Source organism: Ursus maritimus, unplaced genomic scaffold, assembly GCF_017311325.1.
Source record: "Ursus maritimus isolate PB19 unplaced genomic scaffold, ASM1731132v1 scaffold_31, whole genome shotgun sequence".
Lineage (NCBI taxonomy): Eukaryota > Metazoa > Chordata > Mammalia > Carnivora > Ursidae > Ursus > Ursus maritimus.
Window position 1 is genome coordinate 32,265,731 of NW_024425675.1, and position 17,770 is coordinate 32,283,500.

Sequence of the window (17,770 nt, forward strand, 5' to 3'; positions counted from 1 at the left end):
AATTTTAAGTCTTAAAGAGCTTTTTGGAGGATAATAATTTAAATACTTTTGATAAAGTGGAAAGTGTTTCAAGAGACCACTTTGATTTTTTCTTCACCGAGGAGAGATGATTTCTGCACTTTTCTGTCCTGCGTCCTTACTCCTGAAATGAAAGGGTGTTAGGGGGACAGGTGTCTTGAGCTCAGAAGCATGGAAATACGCCATTTGGATTGTACGTGGCAAATACTCGAGCACGGGGTCCCGTAGTTTGTGTTCCCGGACATTAACATGGTCTTTCGCTTCTGGGGTGCGTGAACACTCCCCAACCTGCCGTCAGCTGTGGGACAGTCCCTTGGGGAACCACAGACGTTCAATAAACTGTTGCTTAGACATGTGATGGGGAAGATGGCTTCTCTCTCAGATGGTCTTCTGCCTCAAACTTACAGTTTTACCCTGAAGGCTGTGTGCTCATTGCAGATCCAGGGGGAGGTGGGGAGGGAGGCCCCCATCGATCCTTCAGCCTGAACTGATGGAAGGTAATGGAGAAGCTGTGTTGTCATGGTGACATCATGGCGGTGACTGCCGGTCAGCCTGGGGCGGAGCCCAGGGAGGCCGTCCAGGAGGGCAGAGTTGTGTGTAAAGCCAGCTTCTTGGGTCCATCCCATGTGTTCCTCCGTCCCTTTTCCTTCTATCCATCCACCTGTCCATCCGTCTTTCTTCCATCTATCAATCATCTGTCCACTCTTGCTTTCTCAGCCTGCCTGCACAGAAATCCTCACTCGATGCTTCAGAACGAAGGGTCGAATGGAAGAGCCCCCAGCTGGAGAGGGTGCTTATACAAAAATGCAGAGAGAGGTCGTGACCGGGAGATACTCACGTGGTTGCCGAGTTGAAAACAGTGGGACTTTCTTCATGGAAGAAAAAAGTGGCAAGGGCATTTTCAGCCTGGTGCTTGGGCGCCCGAATGACCCTGCCCCTTGCCGCAGGCACTGGATCCTTTCGGGGAGCACAGGCTCTGGCTCTTGTCCCAGACACTCTAGTAATGTGGTCATGGGGATCCCCCCTGGTGACCCTGTGGTTGCCCTGCGGGTCACGCTGACTCCGTCCAGCCGGTCAGTGGAGTCACTGTGTGACATCCGTGCGCAGTGCTGGCTTGTGAACCGCGGGGCCGGGGCTCGGCTCTGCGGGACGCTGGCCCATGAAGGCATCACCTCTGGTTTTGAGGATAAGCCCCTCGAGTATGGGACAAACACAGACCGTAAGCAGCCATCCAGGCCGTGTGAGGAGAGCCAGGCGTGGCTGGAGCCCAAGGCTGGGACTGCCCTGACAGGGGGCGTGTCCTGGACAGGTGGCGGTCTCGAGCACACCCATGCCGGTTCCAGGTGCGGCTATGATGGGAAGTCGTTTGAGATTTGGTCAGAGTGTGTTTCCCTCGTAGATCTGGGGCCCTGGGCGAGCAGCAGCAGCCTTAGTGCCTGTCTCTGACCTGTAAAACCCATTGTCGCAAGGACAAAGGTGCTTAGGGCGCTGGGACCGCGGCTGGGAAGCTTGTGTGGGTCGTGGTGCCCGGGAGGGAGCATGGCTACGTGCCAGGCAAGCTCCGTTCCCAAAAACAGCCCGCCAGCTGGATTTGTAGCCGGCGACCCCTGATGTAGATGAAGTTACTGATCAAAAGGTGTCTGTCTGTGCTTGTGGGTTTTAAGAGCTGTTAGCAGCCTGGGTCTCCGAGAGCGGTGTCTGGAGTCCCCGGTGAGCTGCCTGCTCCTGAGTAGACTTCACAGTGGGGCCAACACGACCCGCCCGCCCCAGAGCACCGACTGCTCCCGCCGGCCCAGTCCTTTCTGCGCAGGGTCAGGGCCTGCGGGGGGTCGTGAACTGTGTGGGGAACTGTGGGGTCACAGCCTATGCGGGGTTGGGGGCCTGCGTGGGGTCGTGAACTGTGCAGGGTCGTGAACTGTTCAGGGTCGTGAACTCTGCGCAGTCAGGGAAACTGTGCGGGGTCGGGGAACTGTGCGGGGTCGGGGGAACAGTGCGGGGTCGGGGGAACTGTGCGGGGTCGGGGGAACTGTGCGGGGTTGGGGGCCTGTGCGGGGTCGGGGGAACTGTGCGGGGTCCGGGGAACTGTGCGGGGTCGGGGGAACTGTGCGGGGTCGGGGGAACTGTGCGGGGTCGGGGGAACTGTGCGGGGTCGGGGGAACTGTGCGGGGTCGGGGGAACTGTGCGGGGTCGGGGGAACTGTGCGGGGTCGGGGGAACTGTGCGGGGTCGGGGGAACTGTGCGGGGTCGGGGGAACTGTGCGGGGTCGGGGGAACTGTGCGGGGTCCGGGGAACTGTGCGGGGTCGGGGGAACTGTGCGGGGTCGGGGGAACTGTGCGGGGTCGGGGGAACTGTGCGGGGTCGGGGGAACTGTGCGGGGTCGGGGGAACTGTGCGGGGTCGGGGGAACTGTGCGGGGTCGGGGGAACTGTGCGGGGTCGGGGGAACTGTGCGGGGTCGGGGGAACTGTGCGGGGTCGGGGGAACTGTGCGGGGTCGGGGGAACTGTGCGGGGTCGGGGGAACTGTGCGGGGTCGGGGGAACTGTGCGGGGTCGGGGGAACTGTGCGGGGTCGGGGGAACTGTGCGGGGTCGGGGGAACTGTGCGGGGTCGGGGGAACTGTGCGGGGTCGGGGGAACTGTGCGGGGTCGGGGGAACTGTGCGGGGTCGGGGGAACTGTGCGGGGTCGGGGGAACTGTGCGGGGTCGGGGGAACTGTGCGGGGTCGGGGGAACTGTGCGGGGTCGGGGGAACTGTGCGGGGTCGGGGGAACTGTGCGGGGTCGGGGGAACTGTGCGGGGTCGGGGGAACTGTGCGGGGTCGGGGGAACTGTGCGGGGTCGGGGGAACTGTGCGGGGTCGGGGGAACTGTGCGGGGTCGGGGGAACTGTGCGGGGTCGGGGGAACTGTGCGGGGTCGGGGGAACTGTGCGGGGTCGGGGGAACTGTGCGGGGTCGGGGGAACTGTGCGGGGTCGGGGGAACTGTGCGGGGTCGGGGGAACTGTGCGGGGTCGGGGGAACTGTGCGGGGTCGGGGGAACTGTGCGGGGTCGGGGGAACTGTGCGGGGTCGGGGGAACTGTGCGGGGTCGGGGGAACTGTGCGGGGTCGGGGGAACTGTGCGGGGTCGGGGGAACTGTGCGGGGTCGGGGGAACTGTGCGGGGTCGGGGGAACTGTGCGGGGTCGGGGGAACTGTGCGGGGTCGGGGGAACTGTGCGGGGTCGGGGGAACTGTGCGGGGTCGGGGGAACTGTGCGGGGTCGGGGGAACTGTGCGGGGTCGGGGGAACTGTGCGGGGTCGGGGGAACTGTGCGGGGTCGGGGGAACTGTGCGGGGTCGGGGGAACTGTGCGGGGTCGGGGGAACTGTGCGGGGTCGGGGGAACTGTGCGGGGTCGGGGGAACTGTGCGGGGTCGGGGGAACTGTGCGGGGTCGGGGGAACTGTGCGGGGTCGGGGGAACTGTGCGGGGTCGGGGGAACTGTGCGGGGTCGGGGGAACTGTGCGGGGTCGGGGGAACTGTGCGGGGTCGGGGGAACTGTGCGGGGTCGGGGGAACTGTGCGGGGTCGGGGGAACTGTGCGGGGTCGGGGGAACTGTGCGGGGTCGGGGGAACTGTGCGGGGTCGGGGGAACTGTGCGGGGTCGGGGGAACTGTGCGGGGTCGGGGGAACTGTGCGGGGTCGGGGGAACTGTCGTGGTCCCACCCCAGCCACACCACTTCCCGCTCCTGGTGGTGTTTCTTCTGCAGATTGGTTTTATGCTGTTTCCTCAAACGTGTTTTCTTGTCTTTAACGTGACAAGAGGTGTACTGGTCGTGGGCAGAAATCAGGAGGCGTGACCTGTGACAGACACCTCTCAGCCAGTGTCCTAATTGGCTAACTTACTCCTTTTTCCTGAAATTGCAGACATGCTCCACAGTGTGTATATACATGTGGGGTTTTTGGTTGTTGAGATTTTAGGCAGCCTTTTAAAATGGGGGATTTGAGGGACGCCTGGATGGCTCAGTCCGTGAAGGGTCTGCCTTCGGCTCAGGTCATGATCCCAGGGTCCTGGGATCGAGTCCCGCATCGGGCTCCCTGCTCAGTGGGGAGTCTGCTTCTCCCTCTCCCCCTGCCTGCCGCTCCCCCCACTTGTGCTCTCTCTCTCTCTCTCTCATGCTCTCTTGCTTTCTCTCACTCTCAAATAAATAAGATCTTTAAAAATAAATAAATGAATGGGGGATTGGATGGAGCATTTCCAAAAGCAACCGAGTGGCCTTGGTACTGATGGTGAGTGTGGGCGCAGCCGTAGTGCGTGTACCCATCCTCATAGGTCTGCTCGTTGACAGTGGCCCGCGGACATACTGATAGCATCAGAAATGGTTGTCGTTTGATAGCGGGAAATGTTTCCCACTGACTTCTGTTGTTTAAAACAAGGTGTGTGTTTCATGGGTGCACACAACTGCACTGTGGGAGCTGTGAGTTTGTCGGGTCAGCAGCAAACACTCAGGATGCTTTATGGTTTTCTCAAATTTAGTGAGCATATGTCATTAGAAAAAAAATTCACCAGTCTGCTGTATTTTTATTAAAACTTGAGTGTTAGTTCTTCTAGGAATGACGGTTTGATCAGAATATTGGGGAAAAAAAATTACAAAATATTGAAGGGCAAAATCAGCATTTTGTGTGTATTAGCACTTAAAATTAGGAAAGGCTGTTATGTGTTCTTCTGGTTGCTTTGTCCCAGGTACTGAGCACTTGTGGAAAACATCAGCATGTATACCCCTTGTTCTTCTGCATGTGAGCCTCTGGCTTTAACGTTTCAATTTTTGCTTTAAGGATAAGCACCTTGCTCACACACTTTGGATTTCTGTAGGTCCCGTGTTCTCTTTGTTTTATTTCATGTTTCATTTGGTCTGAGTCACTTATTTTCATAAACACCTGAGCAGTTTGGTGTCCTTGGGACTGACCAGCCAGGTTGGTCAGTGGAGGAAGACGTTAATCAGCAGTGGTTTGGGTGGCTGTCCCCGGCCTCAACGCCTCCCTTGTTGGCTGAGCTAATGAGAACTATGCAGACCGGAAGGCTTTCTGTTCAGCTGGTGTGAATAAGGTCACAGACTCCAGTTCTGGGTCCTATGAGAGCTGAGACTTTGCAGGGAGGGGCTGGGACAAGCATGAGCTTACCAAGGATTTTTATGTAACTTAAATGACTATTTGAGGGCAGGGGATGGCCAAGGTAAATGACAAGGTTCTTTCTTCTTTAAATTATAATTAAAAGACAAACAGAAGACACAAAAGATGTAACTTGCGGTGGCTTAGAGTCTGATGAGTGACCCACCTGTCACTGAGACCATTCTGAATGTCTCTTTCCTTCTCTTCCAGGTGACATCACCCAAAAAGGATATGAAAAGAAGAGGTCAAAACTAATTGGAGCCTACCTGCCCCAGCCTCCGAGTACGTACCCTCCATGAGTTACATAAAGCCTCTAATTTTAAGAGTTAAGTGTAACATGCAAGAGAAACCGCTGAGTGCAAATCCTTTCTCATGCCCAACCTGCACAAAGGTCACACTTTTGATTTGGTGCTGGCCACATAGGACTTTTCTGTAAACGTGCCTAATAAATTTAATAGGTTTTTCATCTATAGAAGGCAAGGATAGGTTGTTTACTCTAAAATGCTTGTTATGAACAAAAAATATGAGAGCACTTATGATGTAAACATGACTTTTGGTTTAGTGAATTAAAAATTATTGCCACTGCTTACAGTTTAAATTAACCCAAGGTTTTTGTTGATGTCGTGAGGGGGCAGATCTATGTAGAGTATCCCGCGTGGGGCTGTGACTTGGTAAAGGTTGGTTGTGTTCTGAAATGTAATTACAAAAGGCTGTGGGTTCTTCCCTGAAGTACAAAGTCTGTTTCATTCGAGTGTTTCCTGGGTGCAGGTTTGTAGAATCTCTGTCCACTTGACCTGCCTTCTGCACCTTTCAGGAAAAAGAACATGCTCCCAGACTGGAGTTCTGGCCTTTAGTTCTGATTGAAGCATAGGTCAGTTGGAGGTGACCCTGAGAATCTGCTAGGTTTTGGGAATGGCTTAAATCTGAACCACGTCCTCAACAAAAAAGGAAAGCAACCTAAATTTTGCAGATGCTTCCTGAACTCTGTAGTTTTCACTGTTGAAACGACATGGTTCAAGCCCATCTCAGGTGCCTCTGGTGGAGAGTTTCAAGTCTGCAGGTGCACACAGCACAAGACCCCGCTCTGTCCCTCTGCCCTCCAGGCTGTGACACAGCCAGCTAGTGTCCCGTTAGCACGGTGAGGGGTGGTTCCCACAGCTCACAGTCCAGGGAACTGAATTTGCGTGTGGAGTTTCTGTTGTGCTTGTAGTCTTGTTTGGATTTCGTGTCTTTTTTTTTTTCCTTGATACTTAAGAAAGTTATCGTGAAGGTGGACCTATTTTGTTGACCTGACTTAGCGATGGGCTGAATTTTCCTGTTGTCTGGCTTCTGGAAGGAAGAAGCTCTGTTGTATTCAGTGAATTACAAATGAGTCCAGTTTTTGGCTGGCTGACACCCACGTGTGGAAGACGTTCAGAGCAGACGTGGGCAGATGACCAGACGGTCTTCTAACAGGACTGCCAGGCTGACGGCCATTTCTGTGGCTGGTCCTCGTGATTCCTTTCTGCAGGAGGTGCCTTCACGTCTTGGAGGAGGGCTGCTGGGGCGGACTGTAGGCTCTCGACATTGTTGGGTTTTAGTCTCTGTGACTTACCAAGCAAAAGTGAAACAGAAGCAGCCTGTGCGTTCCCAGGAGACGTTGTTGAGCCGCAGTGGTGCGGAGGCCGCGGCTGGCTGTGTTGGCTGGGCGTTGAGGGTGGCCCGTGTCGCGTGGTCCTTTGGTGTCTTTGTGCCGTTCTGCGTGGGGGCGGCAGCTCTGCTCAGTGCTGTAACAAATTTTTAAAAAACGAAAGTTTGCATTAATTAGTTTTTCTCAACTTGTTACAGCAGCGAACGGAGCTGCCGTGGTCCGGTGTAGACTGCAGCACAGTGAAGGAGCCCCGGGAAGAGCACTGCACTCCGGCAACATCGGGGTGTGTGACATCCGAGAAGCCGCGGTCAGAGAGCGGGCGGCCAGCACCGCGGGGAACCGGCCGCTGTTTTACTTTCGCTTCGGTGAGCGCACTCCACTGAGAGAGACCCCCGCAGGGCCGGAGGCCGACCTCCCACCTGCCGCCGCCGTGGACACCCGGTGTGGGCAGGCGCCGGCGGGTTTTCTCACACAGCCACGTGCTGGCGCAGGCGGGGTTCCGGGCCAGCCCCTTCCTCCCACTGGGCTGGTGCGACTCACCGAGGGCCACGCCGCCCCTGGGTCACAGAGCGTGTCCCAGCCCACGCACCCTGACTGTCCCTCTGCCTCAGGCCCCAGTTCTGAGTCTTTTTGCTGAAGGCGTAATACTGTGTTTCACAACCCTGTTTTCACAGTTGGAGCCCCACTTAGAAAACACTTGAGAAGAAGATTGCGTGACAAATCCTAAAATTCTTGTTGCAGTGGTTGGTCTTCTACCCTGGGGTTCTGGTCTCCGCGAGGGACGATCGGGCTGCCGTGGCCCTGAGCTCTGCTAGGGAGCGAGGTCCACATGGCAGCACGATCCTGTTTCCACAGGGTGCCGTGCGGTTGGGAAATAGGACATCAAGCCAGTGATCGTAGGGTGCGTTCTCAGAGGTAACGAGCCTACAGAGGCCACAGTTACTTTTGTGGGCCATCTTTTGAATATAAGAAGCTCACAAAATGAGTCCAGACCGTCTTTCAGTAGAGCAAGAAAATGAGCATTAGTGTGCTTTAGGGGTATTTGTAGGGCTTTCTCCCAGATAAAGGCCAGTATTTGAAAATCATGAAGCACTGAAGGGATAGATTTAATGTTGCATTGGCCTTAGACTCTCAGAAGAGGCCCGTGCTGTGGCTCCTGCCCGTCTTCTCAGGGCGGCTGGCTGACGGGGCGGAGCAGGTGGGTGAGTGGCCGTGGAGTGGGGTGCTGCTGTGGGGTCCGCTTCACAGTTTGCAGGAGCCTCCCGCACCCAACAGATGTGAGCGGGAGGCAGCCTGCTTGGGGACGCTGCTCTGGGGCCTTGTGTCCTGTCCCCCCAAGCCCCCCGGGAAGGGAAGGCAGGTCCCCCGTGGTTCTAGGCTTACGAGAGCAGATTCCCAGCCCCTTTTGCAGTTTTCACTGCTAGTCCTTATTTCTGAGAAGTCATGTGAACCGTCGTTCGTTCTGCGGACGTCTGGGGAAGTAGCACGAGAGCAGAGCCTTCTGAGTCCGAGCTTGCTTTCTTGACGCGCTCAGTCTGAGAAGTGACTCTTCTGGGTCAGGATCTCACGAGAAGCGTCCTGTGTGTGGTCAGCTTGTCCTGCCGAGCACGTTCCTAAGGGGTTTGTGTTTTGTGAACCTTTTTTTTTTTTAACATTATTTTTATTTGTCAGAGAAAATATTAACACTTCGAAAGTATTCTAAAAACATTTCTAAACGTATTCTGTTTGGGACACACAGTTCTGAATTAGAGTGGCTTGTAGGGCACTTGTGAGCTCTCGGGTCGGAGTCCCGGGCATTAGTCCATCCAGGGAACATGCTCCAGAAGCGGTCCGTCTCCTGGTTTTCCTCTCTCGACACCTGGCGGCACCACGTACCCCAGAAGGTATGTTGTCCTTGGGGAGCACAGTGTTGAGTGCTTCCCCCGATCTAGATGAGAAAACCTGTGCCAGGGACCAGAAAGAAAAGGAGTCAGAAAAAACATATTGAAAATCATTTTCAAGGAGAAAATATTACTGAAGACTGACTCATGGGTTCTAGTCCCCTGTCTGTAGTGTCTCTTTCATTAATCTCCAAACCTGATAAAACTTTAGGAACAGAAGACAAACCCCACTCTGCCAGTCTTTACGGGCATATCTGAGCACCAGAGCTGACTTCCACGACCGAGTCTGTAGTGCTCCCATGACGAGGCCATGTCGTCACATTCCACTGTTACCCGAATAGTGAGACTTCCCTGGACCACGTAGAGTCCGTCTTTCTCCCAGCACGTATGTCAGGAGACTTCCCTTCCCCTGTGACTCTGTGCGTGTTTCTCCGTGGAGGGTGGTTTTTATAGGGCTGGTCTGCTCCGTGCCTGTGTGGCTTCTCTGTCAGCTGCCAGGTGGCTGCGTAGTTCTGGGAATCTTGGTGGATTCCACTTGCGAGACTGGAGGACAGGTCCGTCTGCTTTCTTCCTGCTCCCTGGGAATTGGCCACGGGATGCGTGTGAACGGCCTTGGAGGAGGAGGGACTTCTCTTGGTGAGGGTGGCTTGACCATGTTTGCTCCTGCTGACAGACGCAGAGGCCCTGTGCAGAGTGTAGCCGAGTCTGTGAGTCTGTGTCAGAAGGGCTTTGCACGCAGCAGCCCTAGCCTCTCCTCAGCTCCGCGGACCTTGCTGTTGCTGGGCGGTCCCATGCTCTGTCTCCAGGGATGGCCTTCTGCACCTGCTTGTGCCCTCTGCCTGCACCTGTGCATTGTTCCAAGCCCAGCTCCAGTGTCAAAAGGATCCCTGGGGTTAGGACAGGCCCTCTGGTCCTGCTCCTCACAACAGCCTACTTCTGAAATGACTGTGAAGTTGTAGCTGGATGGGGGTGGTCGAGTATTGGATGACTCCACCCCCACCTCAACCCCGAGGAGGTAGGCACCTTCAGATATGCGCAGAATGATGAACCAGTAACTGCCTGCACGTTACACACCGGCTGCTGGCGTGTAGACCCCCTGTCAAATCCATGCTGCTGGCAGGTCGGGCCCTGGCCTCCGTCCTCCTGGCCACAGCCCCCATATGGACAGCTAGGCCAGTGTGTCCAGCAGGTGCGTGGAGCAGGGAGCACTCAGAGCTGGCCCCACGGGGGGCCGAGCCAGCGTGTCCACGTGGTGCTCAGCTGTGTGGTGCCTGGAACATCAGGCAGACGGACCTCTTAGTGCTGGAGGCATCTCCTCCGTGAGCACAGCTTTATTTTGACTTCTGATCTGGATACTTGTAAGTGGTGGTATGTCGTGTTCCTCGCTGTTTCTGTATCTGAGAGGTTGAAGGAGAACACGGTTTGGGGCCTCTGCACGTTCTAGTCACTTGAATTGTGTTTTATGATCATGAATCCTGGGTTTTAGCTCCGCGACCCCGGTGTGCGGTGCTCTAACTGCAGACACACTGTCCTGACGTCGTTTTCCCTGGGACGGGCCCGTGCGGAGGCAGCAGCATCTGAAGCCCAGCCGCCGAGGCGCTGCTGGCTCTCCAGGTCTGTGAAGGAGCCTCATGCAAGGGGCAGAGTTCAGAGCTTGTGAACGGTGCCCTTTCTGGTCTCATGGAAGATGAGGAACTTTCTTATCTTGTGTTTAGGGATGCAGACTGTGGTCAGGGCTGTTCTAGACTCAGAGAAGAGAGCGTGTGGGTGCCATGGCCTCCTGAGCCAGCGCTGGCCGGGTCTCCGCCCCTCCAGCGCCCACCGCACACCGGGTCCATGTCTTCATTCTGCAGCAGGAGTTAGGGTCTCCCGGAGTGCAGCCCTGGGCCCGGAAGCCGCGATTGCCCGTCCCTGTCAGGGCTTGAGGGACAGCAGCCTGTCCCAGGGGACCACCTCCGCTGAGGGGTCACGCCATGCCGTCTGTTCATGACGGACGGGGTGTCAGGTGTAAGGTTGAACCCCAGAAGAGAAAACGGGTCTTTAAATCAGGTTACTGGCCTGTGACTGAGCATGAATCCTTTCTAGTCTGAGTTGCTGTAGGAACTGAGCCTTCCTCCGCTGGAGGCGAGCAACCCGTGTCCTAGGTGAGCCATGCACGGTCGTAATCTCAGAACATAATTTCTGCTCTCGTTGGCCGAACAAATACTCCTGATTTATCACACGCAGCTGTGGGTTTGGTCAGATGGATCCCCATTATTTTTAGTGATGTTCTACCTGCCGGGTTCCTGCTCCCCGATATCAGTGGAGACAGGAGCCGCCAAGCCGTCTCCCGTGCAAGCTGCTGGAGTTTGAGCAGAGCTGGGGCTGGGATCTGAGGGTCCACCTGGGCAGCGAGAAAGACGTCTGCTTTGGACCTGGCTTGTGTGGGTACCTGAAAAATGCAGACATTTGCAGCCCTGCCCCTGACCTCGTACACTCATTCCCTTCTGAGCCGCTGTCACGCGGTGAGCAAGAGCGAGTGTTGGGTGCACGTCAAGCTCCCTAAAGTTCCAGGTCTTCTTCCGTACTTTTCCACGGAATGCGTCCCTAATCAAACTATAGTGTGTCGGCAGGAATATGGTTAGAATTCTGTGGATTTTCGGCAAGGCCTCCCGTAGCGAGAGGCGGAAACGAGTCGGGCTGACGGTGGAGGGGATGGAATTCCCTTCTGTGCTGTGTTCTCATCTGAGTCCGTACGAAGCAAACACAGTAAGTTTCTTGTCTGTACGCACACGGCGGTGCGTGACATCTGCAGAGCCTTGACTGCACTTATTTTACAAGTGCTGCTGTGTGGGGGTGTAATCAGGTACCAGAAGAGCAGGGGACGACTCAGAAATCGTTTTTTGCAGACCTGAAATACAGAGAAGCCCTCCGCAATTTCTCCAGGTTCCTGAAGCAGGATCCACGTGCGTAGGAGCCCCGGGGACGCTGTGAGCCCTGCTGGGCCCTGGGATCCACCGGCTCTGAACACCAGGGGTCAGGACCAGAGAGGCTTGGGTTCCAGCAGCGGTCTGGGGGGACGTCCCTCACACGTGACCGTGTCCACATCTGCTCCTCAACGTACGTGGAAGCTGAGGTAGCAGCTGAGGGATTTGCCCAGTTCACTTGGGCTAAGAATAAGACTGGAACTTGGATCACGGTCTTCTAGTTTTGATTCCCACATGAGCTTTTATTGAAGTCATCTTCCACAAATCCTTCATGATTGCTTTTGCAGCTATGTGGAAAACCAAGGCTTTCTCGTGTGTTTCCCTTGCTATCTGAATTTAGAAGTCTTGGTGTTTTCTGGAACATTTGACATCCTGAATGAGCAAGGGTGGTCTACACAGCAGGTCTCCCAGCCTGAAGCACATGGTATTTCAGAGCCACAGAGCCCACGTGGCCACAGTCCTCAGTGAATATGAGGGTTGTCGTGGTTTCTGGTATCTGGTACTGGAATTGGTGGGGTGCTTGGGACAGAACCGTGTTGTTAGGGATTTTCTCTGGGGAGTCCTTTCTTTGTCGTGCGTTGGAAAGAATTGGGACGGACTCGCGTGTGGCTGTCTGAGGATGTCTCTGGCAGAGGGCCGGGCTCCTGGGCTGGGTTACTGTCTCCCTGCCTGGCCACTTTCCTCTTTCCTCTTGGACTCCTTGGATTCCTTCCTTTGCGCTTCTCAAGGGGAACAGAAATCTCACTGAAGGTTGTGTTTGAAGTGACGCCTGGTGGGAGCCTTGCAAGGCCCCGCACGTGCCATGGAGACTGGCCGCGTTGGTTCAGGAGCCCTCCTGAACCCCTCCCGTGGGCCGGGGGCAGCGCTGGCCCGGGGAGGAGATGAGCAGACAGATGTCCCAGCTCCTGCCCAGCAGCCTCCCAGGTAACAATGTGAGGAACGTGTCATTGTCCGCCGACCTCGCAGCTGCCCCGATTTTGTTCCTGGGCGGCAGTCTGTCCTGAGAAGGTCACTGGGGGTCGAGTAGTTTGGCAGAAAGATCATAAGGCTGCTTCTCTTCAAGGGACCAGGTAGATTTGCCCGTGTGACAGCATGCAGAGCCCAGCAGTCCGCGACCTCTGCCCCAGGACCGGGCCCCCGGTGCACCTGGGAGCACCAGGAAGGGGCGCCCGTCTCAAGGGAAGGGGCAGCTCCCCGTGAACATTCAGATGGTACTTAGAATGGCAGAGCTGTGCACAGATGGGAGACGGATGGAGCCAGGAGGCCTCTTGGATGCCCGTCCCTCGATTCACGTGGGACCTGAAGCTGAGCCTCTGTCTGCCACGGGGTGCTTCGAAAGTGTGGGACAGAGAGCCACTCTCCACCCCCACCACGTTTTTGCCTGAGAAGGATTAATCTTTGCCTACTGGCTTTGTGTGTTTTTGGAGGGTTCCCCCACCTCCCTCGAGACCCCTCACTTTGCAGTGTCGTCGCTCAGGCCCGGTCCCCACATTCTGTGGTCTGAGAGCTGGTTTTCAGCTGTGGCAGGAGTGTGGGCCCTCAGCGCCCGGCGTCCTGAGCTCCGTGTGTTCTCATGCTGCCTTATACACAACAGGAAGGACCCCTCACTCGTTACCTCGGGGTCCCCCTGTGCGGACAGGTTGGAAATTCTAATCTGAGTTGCTGCCTATTTGACGGACGGCCTTTCCTTGTCAGAACATACTGTAAGCTACTCAGGATTTCAGTCACAGTGAGGGCAGCTAAAAATTAATGATGGAAATGCGCATACTGATATTTTAGTTTTTAAAATGCGCTGTTGCCAGTGAGCGGTAGGAGCGATTCTCTGTTGTTAGTAGCTCGTCTCTTAAAGCGCGTGTCGTAAGCTGTGTACTTTGGCTTGTGAAGGTAAATGTTCAGGAATCAGCTGAGGACAGGCGTACAGGTCCTGGTCTGTGCGCTGCGCCTGCATGTCCCGCGAGTGCGTGCCCTCTGGGGACCCGGCCGGGTTAAGGTTAGTGGAATTCCGGGAAGTGTATTCGAGTTCGGGAGGTCTGTAGCGGCACTGAGATGGACAGCCAGACCGTGTGTGTAAATCGGGCACTGTTTCACTTGGCAGCTTGGACGTGCACGTTCAGCTCTGCTTCTTCCCAGAACCGCCCTAAGATGTCTGTAAACGCACGAAGTGCAAATCCGCAGGACAGCGGAGTGCGAGACACTGACAGGTTTCAGTGGTATGTGGGGTTGATGGTGGGGGTGCCGAGTGTAGCAGACCATGCCGCTTTCATGGGCACCATGAGGGACAGGGCCAGGCCTGGCCTCTAGGAAGCAGGTGACCCACGTCTTCCCCACTCCCCCAGAGATGCTTGTTCTCTGAGAAATAGAACTGAGAACCTTGGGATGTGGGGTGCAAGGCACTGAATCTGAGCACGTGCCCTGGAGAGTGAGAACAGCTCCAGCCCCGAATGACGAGCACTTCTGTGTCGATTCGCAAGACAGGAGACCAGAGGTCTCTTCTTTGGGTAAATGCAGCAACTCAGGTAAAAGATCTGCTTGCTGGAGGTCGGTCTGGTGATGACCCCGCCACAGGAGGAAGACACTGGCTCTCAGCTCCTTCGGTGGGAGTAAAGAAAAAATCAAGAAAGTTGACAGAAAGGAAAAGAAAAAACTAAGCAGATTTTTCATGAACAGTATACCATCAGAACGGCATTTAGCTTCTCACCAATAATTGTCATGGGGAGCACTGAATGCACATAACTTTCAAATAAATCGATTTATACAAATGTTCAAAATTTCAAATTTGCATGTAATTTTGCTTAGATGTCTAAGCAAAAGCCAGTTCCAGAAGGGAGGGATGCTGTGTGGTGGTTACGCAGCGGGTCTGGACCAGCCAGCCCGGATCAGAGCAGGAGGGGGTCCTCAAGGAGGGTCTTCAGGGAAAAAGACTGTCCCCAAGTTGTAGGTGATTGCCCTTGGGGGAGAAAGGGTTGGAAAGGGTTTTCATTTCTGTTGGGATAGTTTGAAGGAATTAGCAAGAGGTCCATTGAAAACCAAGATGATGGAATCGAAAGATACAAATATTAACCAGGAATAATGGAAAAGTCTAAGATAGAAGGGTATTCACAGCCCACTACTCACTCACGTTCCTAACGATGTGTAGTGAGGGCTACGCTTTTGTAAAGAAGTCGTGTGTGGTCTAAACTGGGCGGTGAAGAGGGATCGCAGCTCATGTTTGTAAACACCAGATGACCACCACTTCCCATCATGACTTAGCACTCCTCGGTTCCATCAGTTCTGTGCACCTGTTTGATGAAATAGAGCAGGTTTTCTTTTTTGACGGTCATTTGCAGACTCTAACCGGACAGGGTTGGCAGCTGTGAGCTGCTGTGTCGTCAGGAAGCTTAACGGTGTATGCCGCGGACGAAGTGCTTGCAGGAGCTCGCCAGGTGACTGGCGTGCGTGTCTTCCGTGCAGTTCTAATGCAGTTAGTTAACCTATCCTGTCACTAACCACAAACATGCCAGCAGGAGTTGGGGTGCAGCCGGGTGCCTGGCTGGCTTAGTCGGCAGAGCATGCAACTTTGATCTCAGGGTCGTGAGTTCAAGCCTCACGTTGAGCATGGAGCATAGTTTAAAAGAACAACAACTGAGGTGCAGAAATCAGCACAAGAGACATGCTACACCCCTGATATGAGTAACCCTATGGGGCCGTCACGGAAAACCAGGGACTAAACAGTTTCTGTTAAAATAGCCATTGCTGGTTTACTTTCTCTCTCAAGTATCGCTGGTCCTTTTCTGAAGACTCAGCAGATAGTGTTTGATGCCCAGCGCTCCGAATTTCTTTCCTTCTGCGCTGTAACGATGAAACCCTCCCCTGCTGTACTGACTTAGTTCTACGGAGATGGGGCTTCTTGCCGCTCGAGCGCCCCAGTGTCGTTGGCATCGTGATTGCCAGATCTAGGTCAGCTTTTGACAAATGCCCGTCAGATCAGTTTATCTGACTATTTTATCTTTTCAGGTAATTCCTCAAAGCCAGATGGAAATAGAAATCTTTCAGTTATTTTGCATCGAAAGGAGTAAGATTTCAGAGTTAAAGATTTTGAATGAATAAAGATAAACCTTTATGCACAGTCCTGGTTACCTGAATTGTGTCATTAAGATATCCTGTGAGATTTATTGTAAAGGTAACCTTAATGATAAACATAATTTTTAATTTCCTCAAGAATGAACATAACCCTTTCCATATGTTTGTATATAAAGAAGATTCTCACCCAGTTCTTTGGGCTCCATTTCTCTCATCCATGTTCTAGACGTGTGTGATATAGGGAGCCTGTGCTGGTGTCTCTAAAGGCTATAGTGTCAGGGCGTGAGTCTTCCCCTGCCTGGGACACTTCTCCCTCTCTTGTTCAGTGTCCATGATGTCCCCTGGCCCCTGTCCATGCCCTCGTGTGCCCTCACTTGGCCGCAGGCATGGCGTGAGTCAGGGCTTCATTCTACCAAATGATTTTACCAAATGAATTAACTCTGGCTGCCAGGTAAAGCCTTACCTTACTTTGCTGTTTCCCTTAACCCAGGGGTGGATCAAGCGTTGCCTCCCGAGCGCCGGGCTCCCGTCACTCCTGCTTCTTCTACTCGCTATCACCGCCGAAGGTCCTCAGGGTCACGAGATGAGCGCTACCGGTCAGGTAAGGCACCAAGTGGTCGTGAGGTCACTGTGTGGTGGTGATGGCAAAGTGGACGGGTGGGTGCGTGTCCGCGGTAGCCGCGTGGGTGTGGGGCAGGAGTGTGGTACGTTTGAATGTCCCTTGGTTGGTTGTGTGATCACAGGTGATGATATCCTGCCTCATAAACAGATACACCCTCAGGGGTACACATTAGAACTCAGTAAACACTAACTCTTTTTACATTTTTAAAGATAATGTCTGCTATTGAGAATTTCATAACAGTTGAACAGTAATCTCTCATGAGCCAAATTTTGCTTTTTTTTTTTTAGGTGTTACCATTCGGCAGTTTGGTTTTACTTTATATTTTCTCAATTGCTAGTATAATATTTTCTTCTCTTTTAACCCCAGGATTCCTGTTTTTCAAGTAATTTTCAAAAAAGAAAATCCTTAAATTTTCCTATGTTCTTTGTTTGCTTTGTGGTTTATGGTGCTGTGTAAGAGAATGCTGTCTTGGTAATTCCGTTCTATTGTAGCCATCACCCGGGTTTGGCTGGCTTGACTTTCTATCATTAATTTCATTCCATTACTTTCGCTCATCAGAAAACTTGTTTGGTGATTAATATTTTAATTAAATTTGAGAATTTTTTCCAACATCTACATTAAAGTTGCTTTTCCGGCTTCCCTAACTACAGTTTTTAAGGAGAATCATCAGTAAGTGTTGCTGGGACCTCAGTTCAGGGTTGATGTGGATTGCCAACAACGACAAAAGATAACACTTACACTTCACTTTGTATTTTGCAGAGCACTTTCACAAGTACTATCCCACTTGGTTTTTACAACAACAGGTGAAGTGCTTACTGCTCCTTCAGGTTGCAGAAGAGGAAGCCGAGGCTATGGGATGAGGCAGCTCAGGCAGTTCACACCCAGGGTGGGCAGGTCGACCACGCTCTTGGTTCCGTTTCACGGCTGCTTCCATTAGTGGGGGTGACAAGACAAACCCCCCACCCTTTCCTGTAAGGAGCCGTCTGCCTGACTTCCTGGCTGGGCTCCTTCCTAGGGGGGAGGGAGGGGTAGGGCAGACCTAACAGCATCAGGGTCGTCATCTGTGGAATCAGAGTGGGCTTGAAAGGCAGTGAAGGCTGAGTGCTGCCCCTTCCCCCCCCTGCCAGATGCCTTGATGTGGGGACAGTGTGCGGGTGGAATGAAGCAGGAGCTTGTTCTTGACTCTACCTTCTGTTTTCCAGAGATATTTGAACACCCAGTATGTATCAGGAGCCCCTCCTCATGCAGATGTTTCAGAGGCCTCTTTCAAATAGTTAGGCAGGTAGAGGCATGCACACAGGTGCTGTCATCCTACTATGAAATGCTTCACTTGTCCGGATGCTACCGTGTTAGTTTTTTGTGTATGTACACACATAGTCACAGATGCAGCAGTTGTAAGTACAGACACACGCAGGTGGATATAAAGTCACATGTACAGTAGACACACATATAAACACAT

The 17,770-nt window shown here is 53.9% G+C and overlaps 1 protein-coding gene across 4 annotated transcripts in view; it reads left to right on the forward strand.

Annotated features, from left to right (window-relative positions):
- The window catches only part of DIP2C (disco interacting protein 2 homolog C), a 387,541-nt gene that overhangs the window by 195,585 nt on the left and 174,186 nt on the right, over nucleotides 1-17,770 (forward strand). For 2 of the 4 annotated variants that reach the window (XM_040645478.1, XM_040645479.1), the window contains exons 2-4: nucleotides 5,365-5,436; nucleotides 6,982-7,149; nucleotides 16,180-16,290. In XM_040645478.1, the coding sequence (XP_040501412.1) occupies nucleotides 5,365-5,436; nucleotides 6,982-7,149; nucleotides 16,180-16,290 (351 nt within the window). The remainder of the gene's footprint in view (nucleotides 1-5,364; nucleotides 5,437-6,981; nucleotides 7,150-16,179; nucleotides 16,291-17,770) is intronic. The other 2 variants (XM_040645480.1, XM_040645481.1) reach the window with 1 other exon arrangement.